The 19454-nt window shown below is 36.0% G+C and overlaps 1 protein-coding gene across 2 annotated transcripts in view; it reads right to left on the bottom strand.

Annotated features, from left to right (window-relative positions):
• The window catches only part of ttc13 (tetratricopeptide repeat domain 13), a 74317-nt gene extending 54871 nt beyond the window's left edge, over positions 1-19446 (bottom strand). For both annotated transcript variants that reach the window (XM_051925564.1, XM_051925565.1), the window contains exons 1-4: positions 19149-19446; positions 8873-8967; positions 1222-1297; positions 489-559 (exon numbers count right to left, since the gene is read on the bottom strand). In XM_051925564.1, the coding sequence (XP_051781524.1) occupies positions 489-559; positions 1222-1297; positions 8873-8967; positions 19149-19431 (525 nt within the window). In that variant the 5' untranslated portion in view covers positions 19432-19446. The remainder of the gene's footprint in view (positions 1-488; positions 560-1221; positions 1298-8872; positions 8968-19148) is intronic.
• Between the last annotated feature and the right edge of the window lie 8 nt (positions 19447-19454).

The raw sequence follows: 19454 nt of genomic DNA, 5'->3' as shown, positions 1-19454 counted from the left end.
GAAAGAAGGAAAACCTGAGGTTACATGGGAATATGAACAGAGAGAATATTTTCTGTAGTAAACGAGAGTGGCATTAATTCAGAGCCATATGCTTCATTCAAAAATGTGCAAGTGGGGGTGTTTGTTACCCAATAATAAGACAGAGCCAGGCATCCCGTGGCTTTAGGATGCTAAAGACTTTTTTAAAATTGTTGTCTCAGTCTTCTCTTAATAAATCATATTAATACTGCATCCAGTTACATTAAAACTTTATTTATATAAACAGGTATTCACTTGAAAAATCATCAAAATTTATGTAGGACGCTCGTTTTCATATGCAAAAAAATAAAACCTTAACCAAAAATAACATTAAAAAAAAATATATATATCACCTATAAGAAGTGCCTAGGGCACAGATTCAAAATGGACCTGAAAGAAATACGCACTAACCACTAATCCACACTCCCACTCTGGTCCTAAACACTGTTGAAATAAAATAGGAAGTATACCTGTAAAATTGATGTAAAATGTTTCACTGCTTCATCATATTCCCCCTTTCCAATCAACACATATCCAACAGCTAATAATGAAAATAAAAAACATAAAATTAGGTATTGCATTTTAGACCTTTTTCACAATTAAGTAGTATAAATAAAATATATCAGATAAGCTTCTAAATTGTTAAAAAAGATTAACAGAATTTAAATGCCTTGTATATCTGTAAATTAAAAAAATGAAATAGTTTTTACCCTCTCTTTTTCATTGTTTAATGTTTGTTTACTGTCCAAAAGATTGCTGATAAACATAATTAGTTTCTGAAGGCATTAACATTATATACCTGACCACATTTTACTCTACAAGCTCAAATTCTATGACATACATGAAGTCCTAATGCAAACAATACAAAATGGAAAAAAAATTAAAAACAAAAAAAAGACACAGGCAGACAAGGAGCATATAACATCCTAATTTCCTGGTACCAGTCTTAAAATGTAGGCCATTCTTGGACCATGAAGCATGAAGGACACAAGAGATTCTACAGCTTACATAACTATACATTTCACTAAATCTAAACTTATAAAAGCCCTCCATCCATTACTTCACCCACTTATATCAGTGAAGGGTCACGGGAGCTGAATGGGCAAAATATTAAACTTTTAATTTGACCTGCAAACAAACCAGTTCAGAAGTATTCAATTAAAGTAAACATGTCCTTAGTACCAAGCAATAATAATGGCATACCCAATTCTTCATTTGTACTTTCCTTGTCAGTTGCAAACGGAAACGACTTTTGTTCAGCAAGCACCTTAGCTTGACTCTGCAAAACATAAAATTTTCCAGAACGAGTATACTTTTTATGGCTTGTAAAAATTGTGTCATTTTTCATGTAGTTTTACAATGCTGCATTTATTGTATCAGTCAAATACATTTGTAACAGTAGCATTTATACAATTCAATAATCCAAAACCAGCCATCAACATACTTGACCTTGCTAAACATAAGGATTTCATAGACATGAAGCATATCCTGACAGTACTGGGCACAACCCAATAAACAAAACCAGACCTTCCTAAACATCATAATCTGCAAGCATTCTTCTTTTCACATCAAGCACTGAATACACAACTATTATATTGTTAGGGCCATTTAAAGCCATTAGAGATAACTATCTGAAGTTCCATGTGGGTCCACAGTCCTCCTATGATCAGAAGTCACTGAATCACACTGTGCAAACTTTAACAGGGAACTGCTCTGCAATGAAATGTTCTTGTATTTCAGAGTTTTTTGTGGAAACCCCACATCTTTCTCCAATCAATCAAATGTCACAGTTTTATTTCATTACTTTGAGTATGCCAGTTTTCAATATACATGCCAAAAAAGTACACATTCTGTAATAGCCCTGTGTGAAAGGTTTAGATGTACATGTTTGTGACCAGCACTGGGGCCCTTGTGGTGTTATGGGTCCACAGCTATTTCAGCAAAGGCCAGTTCATTGTTAAATGAATAATCACTGCGCTCGCGGCTTAGCGAGCCACAGGGCGATCTGCGGTGTGGGCGTTGCTCACCTAAGTGCACTGCCCACATCCGTGATTGTTCCTGCGGCTAATGCGCTGCAGCTGCCATGTCCTCTCTGCATATATAGAGAAGCCCGAGACGGTTAGAAAGAAAGAAAGAAAGAAAGAAAGAAAGAAAGAAAGAAAGAAAGAAAGAAAGAAAGAAAGAAAGAAAGAAAGAAAGAAAGAAAGAAAGAAAGAAAGAAAGGCACTGCCTCAATCCCATTACCCAAAACTGACAGGAGCTGTTTTAAAAATGTTATGTATGTACCTGTACTTATTTTATTCCAGATGTAAAATTCAAGAAACAGCAACAACAAAAAATAAATACAAAATAAAACCAAACTTTTGAGGGGTTTCTGCAACAGAAGGCAGGGAGAGAGGTGTGACTTGTAACACAAAAAACACAATCTATTGTACAAATTGTTAAGGTTTCTTTCTTTTTCCAGAACTGTGCTGGCTTTTTTAGATGTTCTTTAGAAAAGTCCAATCTAGCCTTTCTATTCTTGAGGCTTATGAGTGGCTTGCACCTTGCAGTGCACCCTCTGTATTTACTTTCATGCAGTATTCTCTTTATGGTAGACTTGGACATCGATATGCCTACCCCCTGGAGAGTGTTGTTCACTTGGTTGGCTGTTGTGAAGGGGTTTCTCTTCACCATGGAAATGATTCTGCGATCATCCACCACTGTTGTCTTCCATGGACGTCCAGGTTTTTTGCGTTGCTAAGTTCACCAGTGCTTGCTTTCTTTCTCAGGATGTACCAAACTGTAGATTTTGCCACTCGTAATATTGTAGCAATTTCTCGGATTGGTTTTTTCTGTTTTTGCAGCTTAAGGATGGCTTCTTTCACCTGCATGGAGAGCTCCTTTGACCGCATGTTGTCTGTTCACAGCAAAATCTTCCACGTGCAAGCACCACACCTCAAATCAACTCCAGGCCTTTTACCTGCTTAATTGATAATGACAACTGCATCTGAGTTGTTTCATTTAAAATTCATTGTGGTAATGTACAGAACCAAAATTAGAAAAAAGTTGTCTCTGTCCAAATATTTATGGACTTAACTGTATATATATATATATATATCTATACTAATTAATAAAAGGCAAAGCCCTCACTGACTGACTGACTGACTGACTGACTCACTCACTCACTCACTCATCACTAATTCTCCAACTTCCCGTGTAGGTGGAAGGCTGAAATTTGGCAGGCTCATTCCTTACAGCTTACTTACAAAAGTTAGGCAGGTTTCATTTCGAAATTCTACGTGTAATGGTCATAACTGGAACCTGTTTTTTGTCCATATACTCTAATGGAGGAGGCGGAGTCACGTATCGCGTCATCACACCTCCTACGTAATCACTTGAACTAAAAACAAGGAAGAGATTTACAGCACGAGTCAAACGCGGGAACGAAGGTAAATGACGTTAATTTTTGAGTGTCTTTTAATACTGTGTAAGCATACATATTAAAACATGTTCAATTAAACGTGTGCATTTACGGGGTGATTTCTCAGGCTTAAAAGCTCGCCTTTTATTAAAAAGGTAAATGCTAACTGTTTTCATTCTGAAGGGCACAAACCACGTTGGATTTTGTAATGATAGTTGATTAGTAAGGTCTATTAAGGGATACTTACAGAATGATTAGTAATGCCTGTGAATGCCGATGCAAGTAGGAGAATGGGCGTGAACTAAAGAACGATTAGTAACTTGTACAGTAAATATCTCTAAAGTCTGTCTATTAAAAAGTTATTATATCTTTCAATCGTGTGTATTGATTAAACTACGAACCTAACAAGATCACTACATGGTGTCAGAAGTGGCGGATTGGAAGAGGAATGTGAAGAAGAGGTTCAGCTTTTGAACGAGTTGCGTGTCTGTTAGTAACCCGAAAACGTGATCAGAAAGCGCTAAGACGTTCTAGCAAAAGAGAAAAACAAATATGTTAGGATTACAGCCCCCACCAAATCTCCAGTTAAAGGGAAATGTAGCTGAAAATTGGAAAAGATTTAAACAGAGATTCGAGTTGTATCTTGCTGCGATTGAAGCAGATAGGAAAAGTGAAAAAATTAAAGCGTCTATGCTTCTACATGTAATTGGTGAAGAGGCACTAGAGGTGTATAACAATTTTCAGTTTGAAGAAGATGGAGACAATATGAAATTGAACAAAATAGTTGAAAAATTCGAAACGTATTGCAGCCCAAAGCGCAATGTGACGTTTGAGCCGCACAAGTTTTTTTACATGTTTCCAGAGAAACAATAGACCAGTATGTGACGGAATTGCGTAATAGGAGCTGTTCTAAGAAGAAACCGTCAAGACATCAAAGGACCAATAACCTCTAATCAGAACACTAACACCAGCGAAACAAATATTAACGAGAAAACAAGTATAAATCAGGAAAGAACATCTCAACTGCAAACACAATTAACCAGAATATCAAAATGTCAAGTAAAACCACCAGAACGACTCATTGAGACATGTTGAGGATTAAAGGAACATTTTCAATTAAGAAATGCTGAATTCCTTTAACAGTTGTGCTTTTTATACATAGTTTGAATGCTGGATGTATGCCTGAAATGTTCTGGATAGTTCAGTTGTTTGAAGTGATCAAGAATTAAACGTGTGCATTTACGGAGTGATTTCTCAGGCTTAAAAGCTCGCTTTTTATTAAAAAGGTAAATGCTAACTGTTTTCATTCTGAAGGGCACAAACCACGTTAGATTTCAGCCGTTAAACGCGCAAAAATGTCGGTACACCAGATAAATAAGCGCAACATATTATCAGTTGTATTGTATGCTTACAATACATATAGAAATGTGTTAATCGTTAACTAATAGTATCGGATGGTGTTTTTCGACTCGCACCTTGATTTAAACGATTGCATGTCTTGGTGGGTTTGCATAGCTTATTGTCAATATCTTTACACCTCTTTTTAAGACTTATTGACTGAAACGGGCTTTCATGAAAAAAACTTAGGGCTTTGCTACAAGATACACCCTCCACAAGTTAAGGAAGTAAAAATAAAAGGTATATATTTCTGTTTTATTTAAACCTTTTAAGTTCGTATGCATAGCCCCATTTGGTTGTTTAAGTTTTTTTTTTTCTTCAGTAATATTTAATCTCCTTAAAGAAAAACAACATATGCATTTTACTTTTTTTGTATCTCTTTAGTAATATTTTAGTGTAAAAGGATAACGAGTATTTAAACTTATGTTACTTTATAAAGTTATTTTACACAATGTTGAAAAATTAATAAGAAAGCTACATATTTTGGCAGCTGCTGCTTTAATTTTCAATGAAATGAAAAAAGCTCTCCAAGAGAAAACCTCTAAAAACGAGAAACCCTCATTTATAAAGGTTTGCTGCAGATGACTTAACTGAAAATAAATGAATAGTTCCTATGTGTATAATACATATTTATCTATTTGACTTATGCCTTTATTCCAGCAACTTGCAACATCTGAGGTACAATTTGTTACATTACTTTGGTTTTTTGCAGCACAGGCAGGTGAGGTGACTTCCTCAGGGTCACACAGTGGTGTCAGTACCACGATTTGAACTGACAAGCTCCGGGTTTGCTTAAATATTACTGAAGAATGAAAAAAAACGAAAACGGGCAAATGGGGCTATGCATACAAATGTCCATCCATCCATTATCCAACCCGCTATATCCTAAATACATGAGCCAACCCCTGCCAACTCAGGGCACAAGGCAGGAAACAAACCCCAGGCAAGGTGCCAGCCCACCGCAAGGCGCACACACCCACACACACCAGAGACAATTTAGAATCGCCAATGCACCTAACCTGCATGTCTTTGGACTGTGGGAGGAAACCAAAGATATGTGTATATGTAGATATGTATATATATGTATATATATGTTTACATAACCTCTTTAACATACTACTTCTCCGCTGCGAAGCGCGGGTATTTTGCTAGTATATATATATATATATATATATATATATATATATATATATATATATATATATATTATACACACACATACATGCATACATATATACACATACATACATACACATATATATACATATACATACATACATACATACATACCTACATACATACAACGCCATTAACAGACATTTGGACATAAACCCAGCATATGCAAACTTAAGTAGAACATATTCATAATAAAGAAAACGTTACGACCAATTAACCCCCCCCCCCCCCCCCCCCCACACCTAATTTTGCTGTTTATTGCCTTTGATTCTTGTATGTCTAAGCATTATCCTCTGATGAAGGCTCCTGGTGTGTGTATTATGTACAATATATTGTTTTAATACAAATATAACTGCAATTTCAATACTTGTTTTGAGATTGCTTAGGTGCAATATACTAAATGATTCAAAAAATGGGACACAACATATTTTCAAAAAGGGGACACCTTGTGTCAAACAGTACATATGGGATATGAAATCTAAACTTGGTACTAGCTGACAGACTATGGCACAAAAGAAAATTGATTCCAGGGATGTGCATCATAAAATGTCTTGTTCATGTGCTATAAAATCCAGCTTTTTGAAGATAAATTTCCAAAACTGCTTATTTTTTTGTTTGTTTTATTTAGTTGATACTGGTGCAAAACAAAGGTTGAATAAACACTTTCTTTTTAACATTTGGACTGTTACAATTGCTACCTCCTCATCTATTTTCGGCCCCTTTATTACATAAGCAAAATAATAGATGCTTATTTTTGGGCACGTAATTTAGGTGCAGTAATGCCAAAAAAACCCTTAAGGGTATTAGGGGCTAAAGAGTAGAAAACAATGTAACTGATAAAGTATTATTAATAAGTACCTGTTAATCACAACAATATCTGCTTATTAAACTGACCTACTTTTCAGGAAAAAACAAACCAAACCTGAGAATATTTACCAGATCACCAATACAGAATTTCAGATTTTTACATATTAGTTCATCATTAAAATTACAGTATATTATTAATAAGAACATTAATAATAATAGTAATAGAGATTGTACTGCTTTGGTGATTGATGAAAATTACTAGTTGTGCAGTGATGATCACAGTCCATGCCTTAAACCCTCCTAGGTTGTGAACAACATTGTAGACAAAGAATATAATTCTACATCATGCTAAAAAGTAACACAAATTAAAATCTAATTTCTCCCAAAGAGTTAAGGTAATGATAATCCTCCCCCATGACTGCTCTCCAAATGAAACCACCATGAAACAGATTTATCTAGTACATTGGTTCTTGCAGAGCTATAAATTCAGTCCACATCAAGGTCTGTTAAAGCATGCCTGCACATTGTAAGGTTTAGAAACATTGTAAAACAAAGATAACTTGGCTTTATTCAAAACTCTCACAGGAAACACATTTCAACTCCCTAAAATTCTTTTATGATGATGTGCAGACTGGCGCTCTAAGAAACATTAACCTGAGATTCTATCTTGCAGAAAACCAGAATTCCCTCTTTAAATTTAACTACAAGTGCAGGAATAAAAAAAAAAAAAAAAAGCGAATTAGTAAAAATGGTAAACTACACTGTAGGTACTGATGTCAGCTGAACAGAAAAACTACAAACACTGCAGCACTCCAGGGTTGAAGATGTCAAGATGTCAATGCCTGTACAGAGAGTCTGCCAAAAATAGGTTAGCTCCAATTCTGAAGTTAAAGAGTGTGTGACATGGGTGATATGTAGCTAGATTTACTTTTAATTTTGCAGCTGGAAAACAAAAAATACAGTTTGCAGGCACAAACATCATGGTGTTCTGGACACTATAAATGGAATTAATGGCTGGAGTTCAATGCTAAAAAAAATCTCAGCCCTTAATCAAACGATGCCAGTAGCATCACAAAATCCTACATGTATTTAGAATACTTAGCAATAAACAGTTTTCTTAGAGGGGAAACCCTTGAAAAGTTACATTATTTTGGTAAAATTGCAGAAAGATGTTCCCATGCTGACAGTTTTGTTACCATGAATTTTGCTTGACTACTCTAAATTGGTGTATTGTGGTCACATGCAAGTATGAGGATTAATAATGAGTGAACCCTGAGGAGTTTGGCAAATTACAGAAGTGTTTGGGAAATTCGTTGAAATTCACTAAATGCATTGAAGTATATAGGGAAGGAGGAACTGAATTAGTTCTGAGTGTAATATAATAGTGTTATGTTTTTGTCAGTCTCCCCGAGGGCTAGTGATGGTTCTGCCAGCTATGACAAACCAATTATTGTCACAAAAACATCTGCGCTGTGATAAGGCAGGGCTCCTTTAAGTCTTATTTTGAGCTAGTAACACATGCAAAATTATGCATGCAAATTAACCATGAGTTGGTGCTGCAAGCTAGCACAGGAATCTGTGCTATATATACTGTATATACTGTAGAGTGACAGTACTCATTATGGTCAGCTAATCTTCAAATGAAAAAACTAAGCTTTTTTTCTTCAATGTGGAATGGAAGTCAAGCAGGTCATGACATCACGCATGCATGAAGTTGATTGGCAATAATCTTACAATAGACATTCATTAAAGTTTTACGATGTCACACTGGCCTTGCAAAGCCTCATGGGGCACTTGGAAAAACAAATGTTTGACTAAGCTGGCTGCAAGGTAAATTTCCAGGAAAAAATTCAGGGAACATTGCACATTCACTTTATAAAATGCTTCAGCAAATTTCACCAATCAACACTTGTAAGCATGAACATACTGTTCATACTGGCTTTCCGTTCAATGCTATTTTCTGCCTTGTGTCCCCTTGGTGATGAGATGGGCACTGACCCTCTCTCTCTCTGATCCTGTACTGGAAAAATGCAAAATAGAATATAAAAGAACTTGAATACAAATACCTACAATGATTTTTTCGGTGTCTAGTGAAAACACAGAAGAACAAGGTAAGTTCCCAACTGAGTCACATTCCGAGTCCTCAAAATGCAATATGGAAGAATCTGTTAAAAAAAAAAAAAAAAAAGTCCTGTAAAATTCAGAATTAATTAAAATTAAATACGGTCATGCTATGCCTCTGAACTAAAGTAATATGAAGAACCAGAAATATACATAGTAATAAGTTTGTAGGCTTTAATGTACCTAGAATGTTACAAGCAGTATTAATCTAGGAGACAAAAATATAATGTAATTGTGCTTACATTTGTCAAGATCCCATCATGTTCCAGAATAGAAACAATACTTAAGTTACTGTTCTTTAAGTCTTCACTCTTCAGGTCCCACAGAGGGATATTGCACACATGGAGAATGAGGAGCACATTTTGTGTTTGTTCATCGACATGCTCTTTCTGGTTTTGCTTGGACGTTGTGGCAAAGAAATGTACTATAGGTACATTCTTTGAGTTTTGACATGGTGGTCACTTTTGCTACTATAAAATACACCTGCTCAATGTTTCTTCTGAGAGATGATTAGAACACTTTTATATACAGTCTCTCGCCCTTGTCCACCTTGCCATCCTTTAGCAGTGTTTCAGTTAATGATGCATCCCAGCTAAACATCATTACAGGCTGTCTTCTGTTGCTAGGGTCCAGCACTGCTTTATTTCTTGGAGAAATAGGGTTGCTCTAGCCATTTATTGTGGGCCACACCTAGGCAATAGGGGTTCGGCTATGCAGCAGAATCTTAACTGAAGCTTACCTTATGCAAACAGCAGGCAGCTAGTGGGGACAGTGGGTTACAACTTCACAAGTTATGACTTGACATTTTGCCATTTGTTCCTTGGAGTCACATAAGCCCAACCTTTTGTTTGACAAATGGCGTCTAGGATTCTTCATCAAAGGCTGGCAAAATTTAGTTGCAGACATCATTCTGTCTGACTGAAGTGTCTCAAAATCTGTTATATGTTTTGCAAGTTGCTTATCAGACAGACATATGCAGATGGTGCATACGAAAATTAGCCTTCTGCATCATTCCCACAGAAAAACTCACTTTTGCTGAAGTAGAGGTTTAATATTAAGTTCTAATCAAAGTCATGCCTGGGGATAAAGTGAAAGATTCATATGCTATACCAAAGAAAACAGGGCAATGCCACTTTTTCCCTACAATATTGGGTGTCATTTTGCTTCCTCTGCGGGGACTCTTAATATAAAAAAAAAAAAAAAAAGTAAAATTGATTGATGTGCTTTAATAGATTTTTTCTTTTTGACTTTTAGGTTTTTGCATGAAATCCATGAGAAACAACTTCACATAAAAATAATCTGCTGAAACCATAACCTTAATAAACAAACAATCCTAGCACACTCAGATTAGGTAACTGGGCATGGCTTTGGAAAGAATCAAGATGATTAACTACCGAATTAAAATACTTAAAACAAAACTGTAAGCATCAGCTAGTATAAAGATGCTAGGGTATTTAATGTCTTATTCTCTCAACAATTACTTAATCTTGACACAGTTTACTTTTTCCAAACATTTTTCTGTATTACTGTAGGAGACGTTTTTCACCTTGATTACCTGATAAAGATATTAAAAACTGTACTTTTAAAACTCCTTTAAGTTGTAATTTTTTAAAACTTGCTATGTAAAACCTTTTAACGCCCAAAAAAGTTTAACAGCTTATATGAGCACTCTAGAATATTTTTTTCAGAACAGAGCACAACTACAATCTAATAATTAAGATTAATAAAAATGAATTCAAAGAAAAGAATCTGGCACTCAGACCACACCAAAAATGTAAAAAGGAGAGCAATACAAATAGAATGTCTAAAGTAGTTCTTTATATATAACAAAACAGCAAGTAAAGTAAGAAAATCAAGTACACACCCAACATGTTTACCATAGGAATGCACTCTAATCATGAAGTCTCCTAAAGTCTAATCACTCTTTAACTTGACTTAGGTCTATTTTGAACACAATCAACACTGCAAAAACTATGGGTTAAGGCTTTTAACACTCAAAAGGTTCATTCAAACAAATACTTGTATGTATTATGCATAAATAAAAACCTTTCTTGGAAATTTACAATACCATTATTTTCTTTATTGCTCAATAGAGTGTTTCTTTTAAAGATTAGCAAATATTAAATTGAACAAAAGAGACAACTATCAAATTTGAAATGTAATGAGTCAATCAAATGTGGTGACATCCTTCACATCTTCTACAACTCTGTGGTGGCCACTGTGATTTTCTATGCTGCGGTGTGCTGGGCTGATAATATCAATTCAAGAGAGATATACTGAATCAACAAGCTAATTAAAAGAGCAAGCTCAGTTATGGAACACATTCTGGATGCCCTGGAGGCAGAAACAAAGGAAAGAATTAAAACAAAACTGAGTGCCATTATGAACTATGCTGCACATCCTGCCTCTGACACTCAGACAACATATCACTCATCAGTGTGTCATGAGATGCTACAGGGGCTTCTTTATACCAACAGCAATACACCTGTATAATGCCTCACTGTGACTGAAACTGTAAAGTCAGATTTTCCTCTCTTTTTAACTATCTTACTTTTTAGTTATTCTGGTGTGAATTCAGACTATTGTGTGTGTCTGTGTGTTTAGTTGTTTACCTAGTTATTTATTAAACAGCTTTTGTAAAAAGCCAAATTTTGCAAGATAAAATTACATTTGTTAAAGGCAGATAACTATTATTAAACCATGAAGATATGCTCTACATACTATATAGCAAAGCATGAAAGGCTTTTTAGTAGTGTTGAATGGAGTTATCTGTTTACTACAATGTGAAAATTTGTATTTGAACTCAATAAATCTGTACTGATTAAACTATTATACTCCAGTCCAGAAGATTCAGTTTAAGTGAATATTTTTATTTTGTTTTAGAATGTGGGACCAGAAATAAACATCACTTATCATCAAATTTATTTGTCGTTGCTAACAAATCTACTCAAACCTACTTGTCCAAGAGGAGGAGAAAGGTTAGGAGCATGTGCCGATACAGCGCATTGCCGCACCCACCACATGACAAACCAACTCAGAATCCCAGATTCAATGGTTGACACCTCAGCACCACACTAGTTCAGATGGAATGGAACAGTTTGAGGTTTTTTTATGGTGGTTGGAATGCCAATTCTGCCATCAACCCCCAGGTTTTTCCCCGCAGGTTGGAGGGCCTACATGCAGGGCTGGATGCAGATTAACGTCATACCCAGTTTTTCCAACTTGTCCAAGTAGCCATAAATTTAAAGGAATTGTGAAGACCTGAAAAAAAGCTATAGGTTGACAACATGGTGCTTTAAAATTAGTAATCCATACTCATCACTTCCTTATGTACTGGACAAGTTGTTAAAAAATTCTAGGGTTAACATTAATCTCAGAAAGAGTATATTATTTCCTGTGAAACCTGTGATGGACAGATTCTTGATCTGGGCACAGTGATGCTGAGATAGGCTCCATTCCTCCCATGACCCTGAAATGGATTAAGTGGGTTTGGGAATAATATGTTACATTTTCTCCAGTGAATAATCTGCATGTGTACTTAAATTTGACCAGTTTACTTGATCTGCCTCACAGCAAGTTCACATACCTAAAATTAATAACCACGCAACTATATAAAGGACAATTCATATGTTACTTTAGCAACCTGATGATGAGTGTTAAACAAGACATTATTAACTTGTCATGTATTCATCTCACCTTAGCTGGGAGTATTATCATGGTTAAATTGAATATCCTCTTAAACTTGCTATATCCTTTCCAGTGCATTCCAACATGCATTAACAAATCTATCTACAGATAAACAGTTGTAGCTTCACTCGTTTGGAATACAAATGGACCACTGATTTAAAATAAATAAATTCTTCAGGCATAAGGGAGAATGGCAATACTTACTTTTTATTTCTATTATTGGTGTGCAGATACACATATTACGAGGCTATGAAATGAATCAGATAAAAATTAACTTGAGCCCAATTAGTCAAGCACTGACAGGAAATCCTGTGCTAATATCTCCCTGTGTTACCATTAATTACTACCAAAATAACCTGGTATTCCAACACTCACTTAAATGCAGGAAACACTTGAAAGCTATGGTATTGCTGTCAGATGTTTCCATACAAGACAATCAAATTTTCACAATGCTTAAAATATAAAAGCATTTAACATACTCTGAATTTCAGTATTATTTATATATCTATTACGGACTTGTACACGGACAATATACACCCATTAGCCACTACATTAAAACCTCCTGCCTAATATTGTGTAGGTCACCTTCATGCCACCAAATAGCTCTGACCCGTCAAGGCATTGAGTCCACAAGACCTCTGAAAGTGTCCTGTGGTACTTGGCACCAAGACTTAAGCAGCAGATCCTTTAAGTCCTGCAAGTTGTGAGGGAGAGGCCCCATGGATTTATTTTTCCAGAATATCCCACAGATACTCAATCTGATTGGGCTCTGAGGAATTTGGAGGCCAAGTCAACCTCTTCAGCTCTTTGTCATGTTCTTTAAACCATTTGAATAATTTCTGCAGTGTGGTAAAGCACATTACTCTGCTGAAAGAGGTCACTGCCGTTAGGGAATACTGTTGTCATGAAAGGCTGCATGTGGTCTGCAACAATCTTTAGGTAGATGGTCCATGCCAACATCCACATGAAAGCCAGAACCCAAGGTTTTCCCAGAAGAACATTGACTACAGCATCACACTCCCTCTACCGGCTTGCCTTCTTTCCATAGTAAACCTGCTGCCATTTTTTTCACACACACAGAGCTCTCCACGTAATAAAAACCCCATTGATCAGATCAGACCATCTTCTTTCATTGTACCATGGTCCAGTTCGTACACTCACATTCCTATTACAGGCACTTTTGCAGGTGGACGGTGGTCAGCATAGGGAACTCTCACTGTTCTGCAGCTATGCAACAAGCTACGATGCACTGTTCACAGATTATCCTTCCTTGGACCACTTTTAGTAGATACTAACCACTGCATAGACCACACACCACACAAGACCTATCGTTTTCGAGATGCTCTGTGCCAGTCGTCTAGTCATCACAATTTGGCCCTTGACAAAGTCGCTCAGATCGTTAAACACTTGCAAATCTTTCCTGCTTCCAATACATCAACTTCAAGAACTGACTGCTCACTTGCTGCCTAATATATCCCATCCCTTGATAGGTGCCACTGTAATGAGATAATCAATGTTACTCACTTTACTTGTCAGTGGTTTTAAAATTGTGGAAGTTTTAACGTTGCAACCCTTGACAAAACTGTTCTTCAAATAAAGTTTGTTCAAGTCCAAATATTTATTTTACTACATGCAAGTATGAGACTTTACTAATAGAAACCTAGGTAACTTTCCAAATCTTCCCCCACTAAAGCTAAAGAAATTAGAGCTTCTTCCTGAGATAAATATATATGTAGAATTTCCAAACTATACCAGTGCTTTCAAAAGTGTGCACCAGATAACCTTAGACAGCAATTATAACAGGTCCTTTAAATTAGCTTAACATACAATGAATGGAAATCAGCCCACAATACAATACGAAAATTACAGCATCCCTCGATTTGTGCAACACATGGTCTTACTCATCTAAAATTTGTATACTGCACAGGTTGGCTCAAATCGAAATATCCAAAACATATCGTTGTCAAGACACTAATTGAGAATGATGTCATTAGGCACTTGCTTCACTGGATCATATGTTTCGAGAATTCCTCCCATTTACTGTAGAATTTGTTGGAGTAAAATCCATGCTTACCTTTCACATAGCCTTGGATTCACAATAATCCATAATCGTCTAACATCTCCATTTCATGTAGCACTTGATGGGTTATTAGTGCATAAACAATTACCTGTAATAAGGCTATAGAAAGAACACCTTTTTAAAATAAAAAAATAAATTAACTTGATGAAGAACAATTAAAAAAATCTTTGAAATCTGCTAGAAATTTAGTATTGTCATAAATCAATTAAACATGTTGTAATATTGCTAATCTTTGGAATATTGCCATATCTTAAAACTTGTTTCTCTGCTCTCTAAATGTACAGGGAAAGAGGTCTGATTTGAATACGATTTGTGTCCTAACAATTTATAATTTACTCAAACTAATTCAAACTGTACACACTGCCTATGATAAACATTGGAGCTGGCGTGTTTTTAAGTGGTGGGCTTTTTGTTGTAAAAAACTGCCTATGATAAACATTGGAGCTGGCATGTTTTAAGTGGTGGGCTTTTTGTTGTAAAAAGGATTTAATTCACAGTAAAATGATATCAATAAAAAAAGTATCTTCAATGTAAGTCCTGCAAAACATTAATAACTCCAGGCAAAAATTAATAAAATGCTAATTGCAAGAAAGTACACGAGTGAAACTTTATTTCATGCAACATATGTCATAGTATAAATTCTGTTACTATAAAAGCCACTATTCTTGTGCCTGTTCAGAGCCTGACTAATATCAATAATAGATTCTTGTTCACAGCATCATCCTGGTCAAGCATCTTAAAGTACCTGATTAAAACCTATATGCAAAATATATTATCAATTGCTTAAGGTTATGATTCACAATAGACGCTGCATTACAAAATAAAAAAATATTGATGTTGGGATAAACACTTAAATTCCAAACAGAATAAAAAAGGGTGGTTAAAGGGTAAAAGATATATTGATCACTATGACACTAATAAGATATAATCTGTCTGAGATGACAATGCACATTCAGATTGATGAGGCGAGTGCATACTTCTTTCCAGCAGAAAGCAAAAACAAGAATAATAAACTTGTAGATAAATGGATGCCAATGAAAAGAAAATTCAGAAAAATCTAAAATCCCACCCACCATGAGTGCCTGAGCAACACTACTCACGAATCACCACTAAGTAAAATCATCTACCGCACTATGCCTGTTTGCGCTAGTCTGGCAATTACTTCTATAAAGCAAAACATTAAGGAGACACCATTTAAATCTATGTCCCTGCTCTTTACTTTCTACATTCAATATCATTCAAAGTCTTCTCAAAATTCCCCCAAAAAGGAAAAAAAATGTGTTAAATTCATGAGATATGAATCAGTTCCTGCTACTTAAAATACGCTGATTACTATCAGCATTCAACTAGTACATTGGGACTGAAGAATTCATATGGATTATAAACACATTAATAGCAGTAATAGTGAAACTTTTTAAGTGGTTGGGGAGGAACAAAAAAAGAAAAACTCCATAATAGATATAGCATGTATTCCACTCAGTGGCAGCTATAGAAATTAAGACAGCTTTCTTTCCCCTTTAACAATTTTTTCAGTACCCACTAACTGTGTTCAGTGGCACAGCCTATTCCAGCAACCTAAAGAATTACAGTAGGGACCAAATTTACAAGATGCATAACAACACACAACTAGACGCACACAAGGCAGCAATTTACATGAAAAGGTAAACCAAGAGTCAGACTAAGTATAATGTGCTAAATAAGAAAAGAAAAAAGGCAAAAAAAAACAAAACACATTTTTGATGTCCTTCACAACGAGGTTCATTAAATGATTACTTGCAACTTGTACTTAATGCAACATCAGTAACATTATCATGCATTAACTGTTTACAAATTTCAAGTTTGTATCATGAGTTTTCTTCTCCCATAGCATTATCACATCTTCAATCAAATTCAAAAGAAATAATCCTGTTTAAAAACAAAGTACTTTATCTTTTAATAAGTGTCCATCCTCTGAAGGTTTTACATTATCGTAAACTAAAAAATCTAAGTGAACACATATTAAGCCACCATAAAGCATTCATTTCTAAAGATCAATGAGATCCAGACATTTTCCAGACTACAGTATGCTGTAGTTGTAATTTACTAATTGATGAGACATAGAAAAAGCCAAATTAGGCTGGAAATTACAATATTAAATTTAATGAACCCAGTGTGTTACCATTATTATATTTCTACCTGTCAACTCATTTTCTGAACTTAGGCAGGCAGTGTGGTGTAGTGGTTACGGCTTTGGACCCTGAGGTTGTGTGTTCAAATCACACTACTGACTGTGTGACCATGACCAAGTCATTTGACCTGCCTGTGCTCCAATTGGAAAACCAAAAGACATGTAACCAGTTGTATCATAAATGGTGCAAGTCACCTCGGATAATGGCATCAACCAAAAATGTTAATGTAAAACCGTACTTCTGCAGTGCATCACAGAAAACTACAGACTATCACTAAGAGCATCAGGCACAATTAATACTCAGCCAATATAGATCCAGCTATACGGTACATCTTTCTAACCTGCTTATCCAGGGCAGGGTTATGTATCAGTAGGAGCCTATCCCAGCAATCATTGGGCACAGGGGAGGAACAAAACTGGTACAGGGTGCCAGTCTTTTGCAGAATGAACATATATACGTACACACACTTTAACAATGCCAATTCACCAAAGTTTAATCAGGTTGAAATTTAGTAAGTTCAGAATTGATGTTTCAACATAAGGTGCAGTGAAAGAACAGAGCTGTCATCCTTGCCTCACAGATCCAGGTTCTACATAGAGATTTTTTCAGGTAAATTAACAACACGTTTTAAACTGTCACAAGAAACTTGTCTCAAAATGAAAACTATGTAATCTTCTCATGGCTTTTTGCTGCTGCATCTCTGCTATATAACTGAGCTAATTCATTGGATTAATAGGTCTGACTATAAAACTAACTCAACAGGAAGAGGTCTAAAACGGCTGTACAGTCATATTCTAATATATTTAAAGCTCCACATTTTCAAAATGATTAATCAGAACTATAAAACTGCTATATTATGTTAACAGACTGATTTGTAATTATCACAGATAATACTTATTTCCTTATATATTTCCATATTTAAGATTACCACTTTTAAATCTCTTCTCCTGTTTAAATTCTACCTATTATGGTATAAGTCTACTTTACAAATTACCTTATAATAGTTACTGCAGAAAAGCATAAAATACCTAAATTGCTTTAAGGCAGGTGTTAGCCTTCACATTATTCCCTACTCTAGAAGCTATGATACCATAGAGGCTTTTCACGGTTTTTTTTTTTTTTTTTAAATCAAAAAGATGCAAGAACTTAGTAGTCATTATAGTTAATGCACTCCAAACTTAACAATTCACCATTCATTATTTACATAGGGAAAAACGATGCAAAATAATTACAAATGCATTTAATTACTGTGTGAAAACGTGTAAAGGATACTGTAAATTGCACCACTTTTTGGATGCCTTATTCTTGTGATGTAAAAAATAAGACATTACATCCAAATAGTTCCATAGCTGTTTAAGTTTCCAGTTTGTCACTACACGTTCAGCAAGTGTATGAATTATTGATTACTAGACTTTATTGTCATAACAATTTTGTGAAGCTCGCACAAATAAAATATACAAAATAAAGAGGATGGTAATGTGTGTATTATGCCCTTGGGCTGACAGACGCCCCGTGCTGAGTTAAATAATGTCTATTGCCGAATGGTGCCGGGACAGGATATGGCCTTTGGACTAGAACTCGAAATCTTGCCTGAAGAAGGGGCCCGACTTGCCTCGAAAACTTGCAAATTGTAATCTTTCTAGTAAGCCCATAAAACGTTTCATTTTGTTTAACTTCTCACTACATCCATGATAGCTAACACGGTACAACACCCTAGTACTACGAATTGGGAAGTGACATTTCTGAGAGTTTCCGTCTTTTTCCCGTTGTTTACATTCTATAGGAACTCGTCTATATCGTTATTAGGGCGATCTGTTTTTCTCCAAATCAACTGTACACGGCTTGGCACTGGCTATGTAAAGGGGTTTTCCCTCAGCTCAATATAAAAGGGGTTAGCACCAAAAAACACGTTCAACATCGCGTTGGTGGCTTTTTAAATTAAAATGACCTCGTTGTCACGTTTTAAAATTAAAATCTACTCATATCTTTCGTTGCGAACTTCCCACACTGATTCATTCAGGACTTTGTTGATTCATTCATTCACTAAATCGAAAACTGCCAAACTTTTTTACGTGGACTCTTGCGTCACTTCGCCGATCACCCAGCTCTGCCTCAGGAAACCCCAAGACTTCCTGTATAATGAAGAACAAATTATGATAACCCATAGAAACTGCCCGGTACCCAATATGACCGGACAACAGCCACCAGCACCTACCGCACCTTAAATAGGATGCGGAAGCGAATGCTCGTATCGTAAGTTTGGACGTGGCAACGAGGTAAAAGCTCTCACCGCAATCTGCTGTGTATTCGTCCCAGTCAGGACTAGAACTGCAGCCATGCTTGTGCAGGTCGCTGTTGAAGAATGTAATCGTTGAGAAATACTCCGTGGCAACGGCCGGCCAATACAAGTAGACCAGCAATATTAGTGTAAGCACATCACCCGGACCAGCAGGTGCCATGTTGTGTTTATGCAGGTGAGCGGCAGCACGCCTCTCACGATGTAGTTCTCGCACCCGCAGGCTCTCGCGAACGCGAACGGAGCCGCTGACCAATACGACTACATTTCCCGTCATGCAACATTTTACGTCCGCTGCAT

Source organism: Erpetoichthys calabaricus, chromosome 3 (assembly GCF_900747795.2).
Source record: "Erpetoichthys calabaricus chromosome 3, fErpCal1.3, whole genome shotgun sequence".
In the NCBI taxonomy this organism is placed as follows: Eukaryota; Metazoa; Chordata; class Cladistia; order Polypteriformes; family Polypteridae; genus Erpetoichthys; species Erpetoichthys calabaricus.
This window is presented reverse-complemented; position numbering and strand designations above follow the sequence as displayed.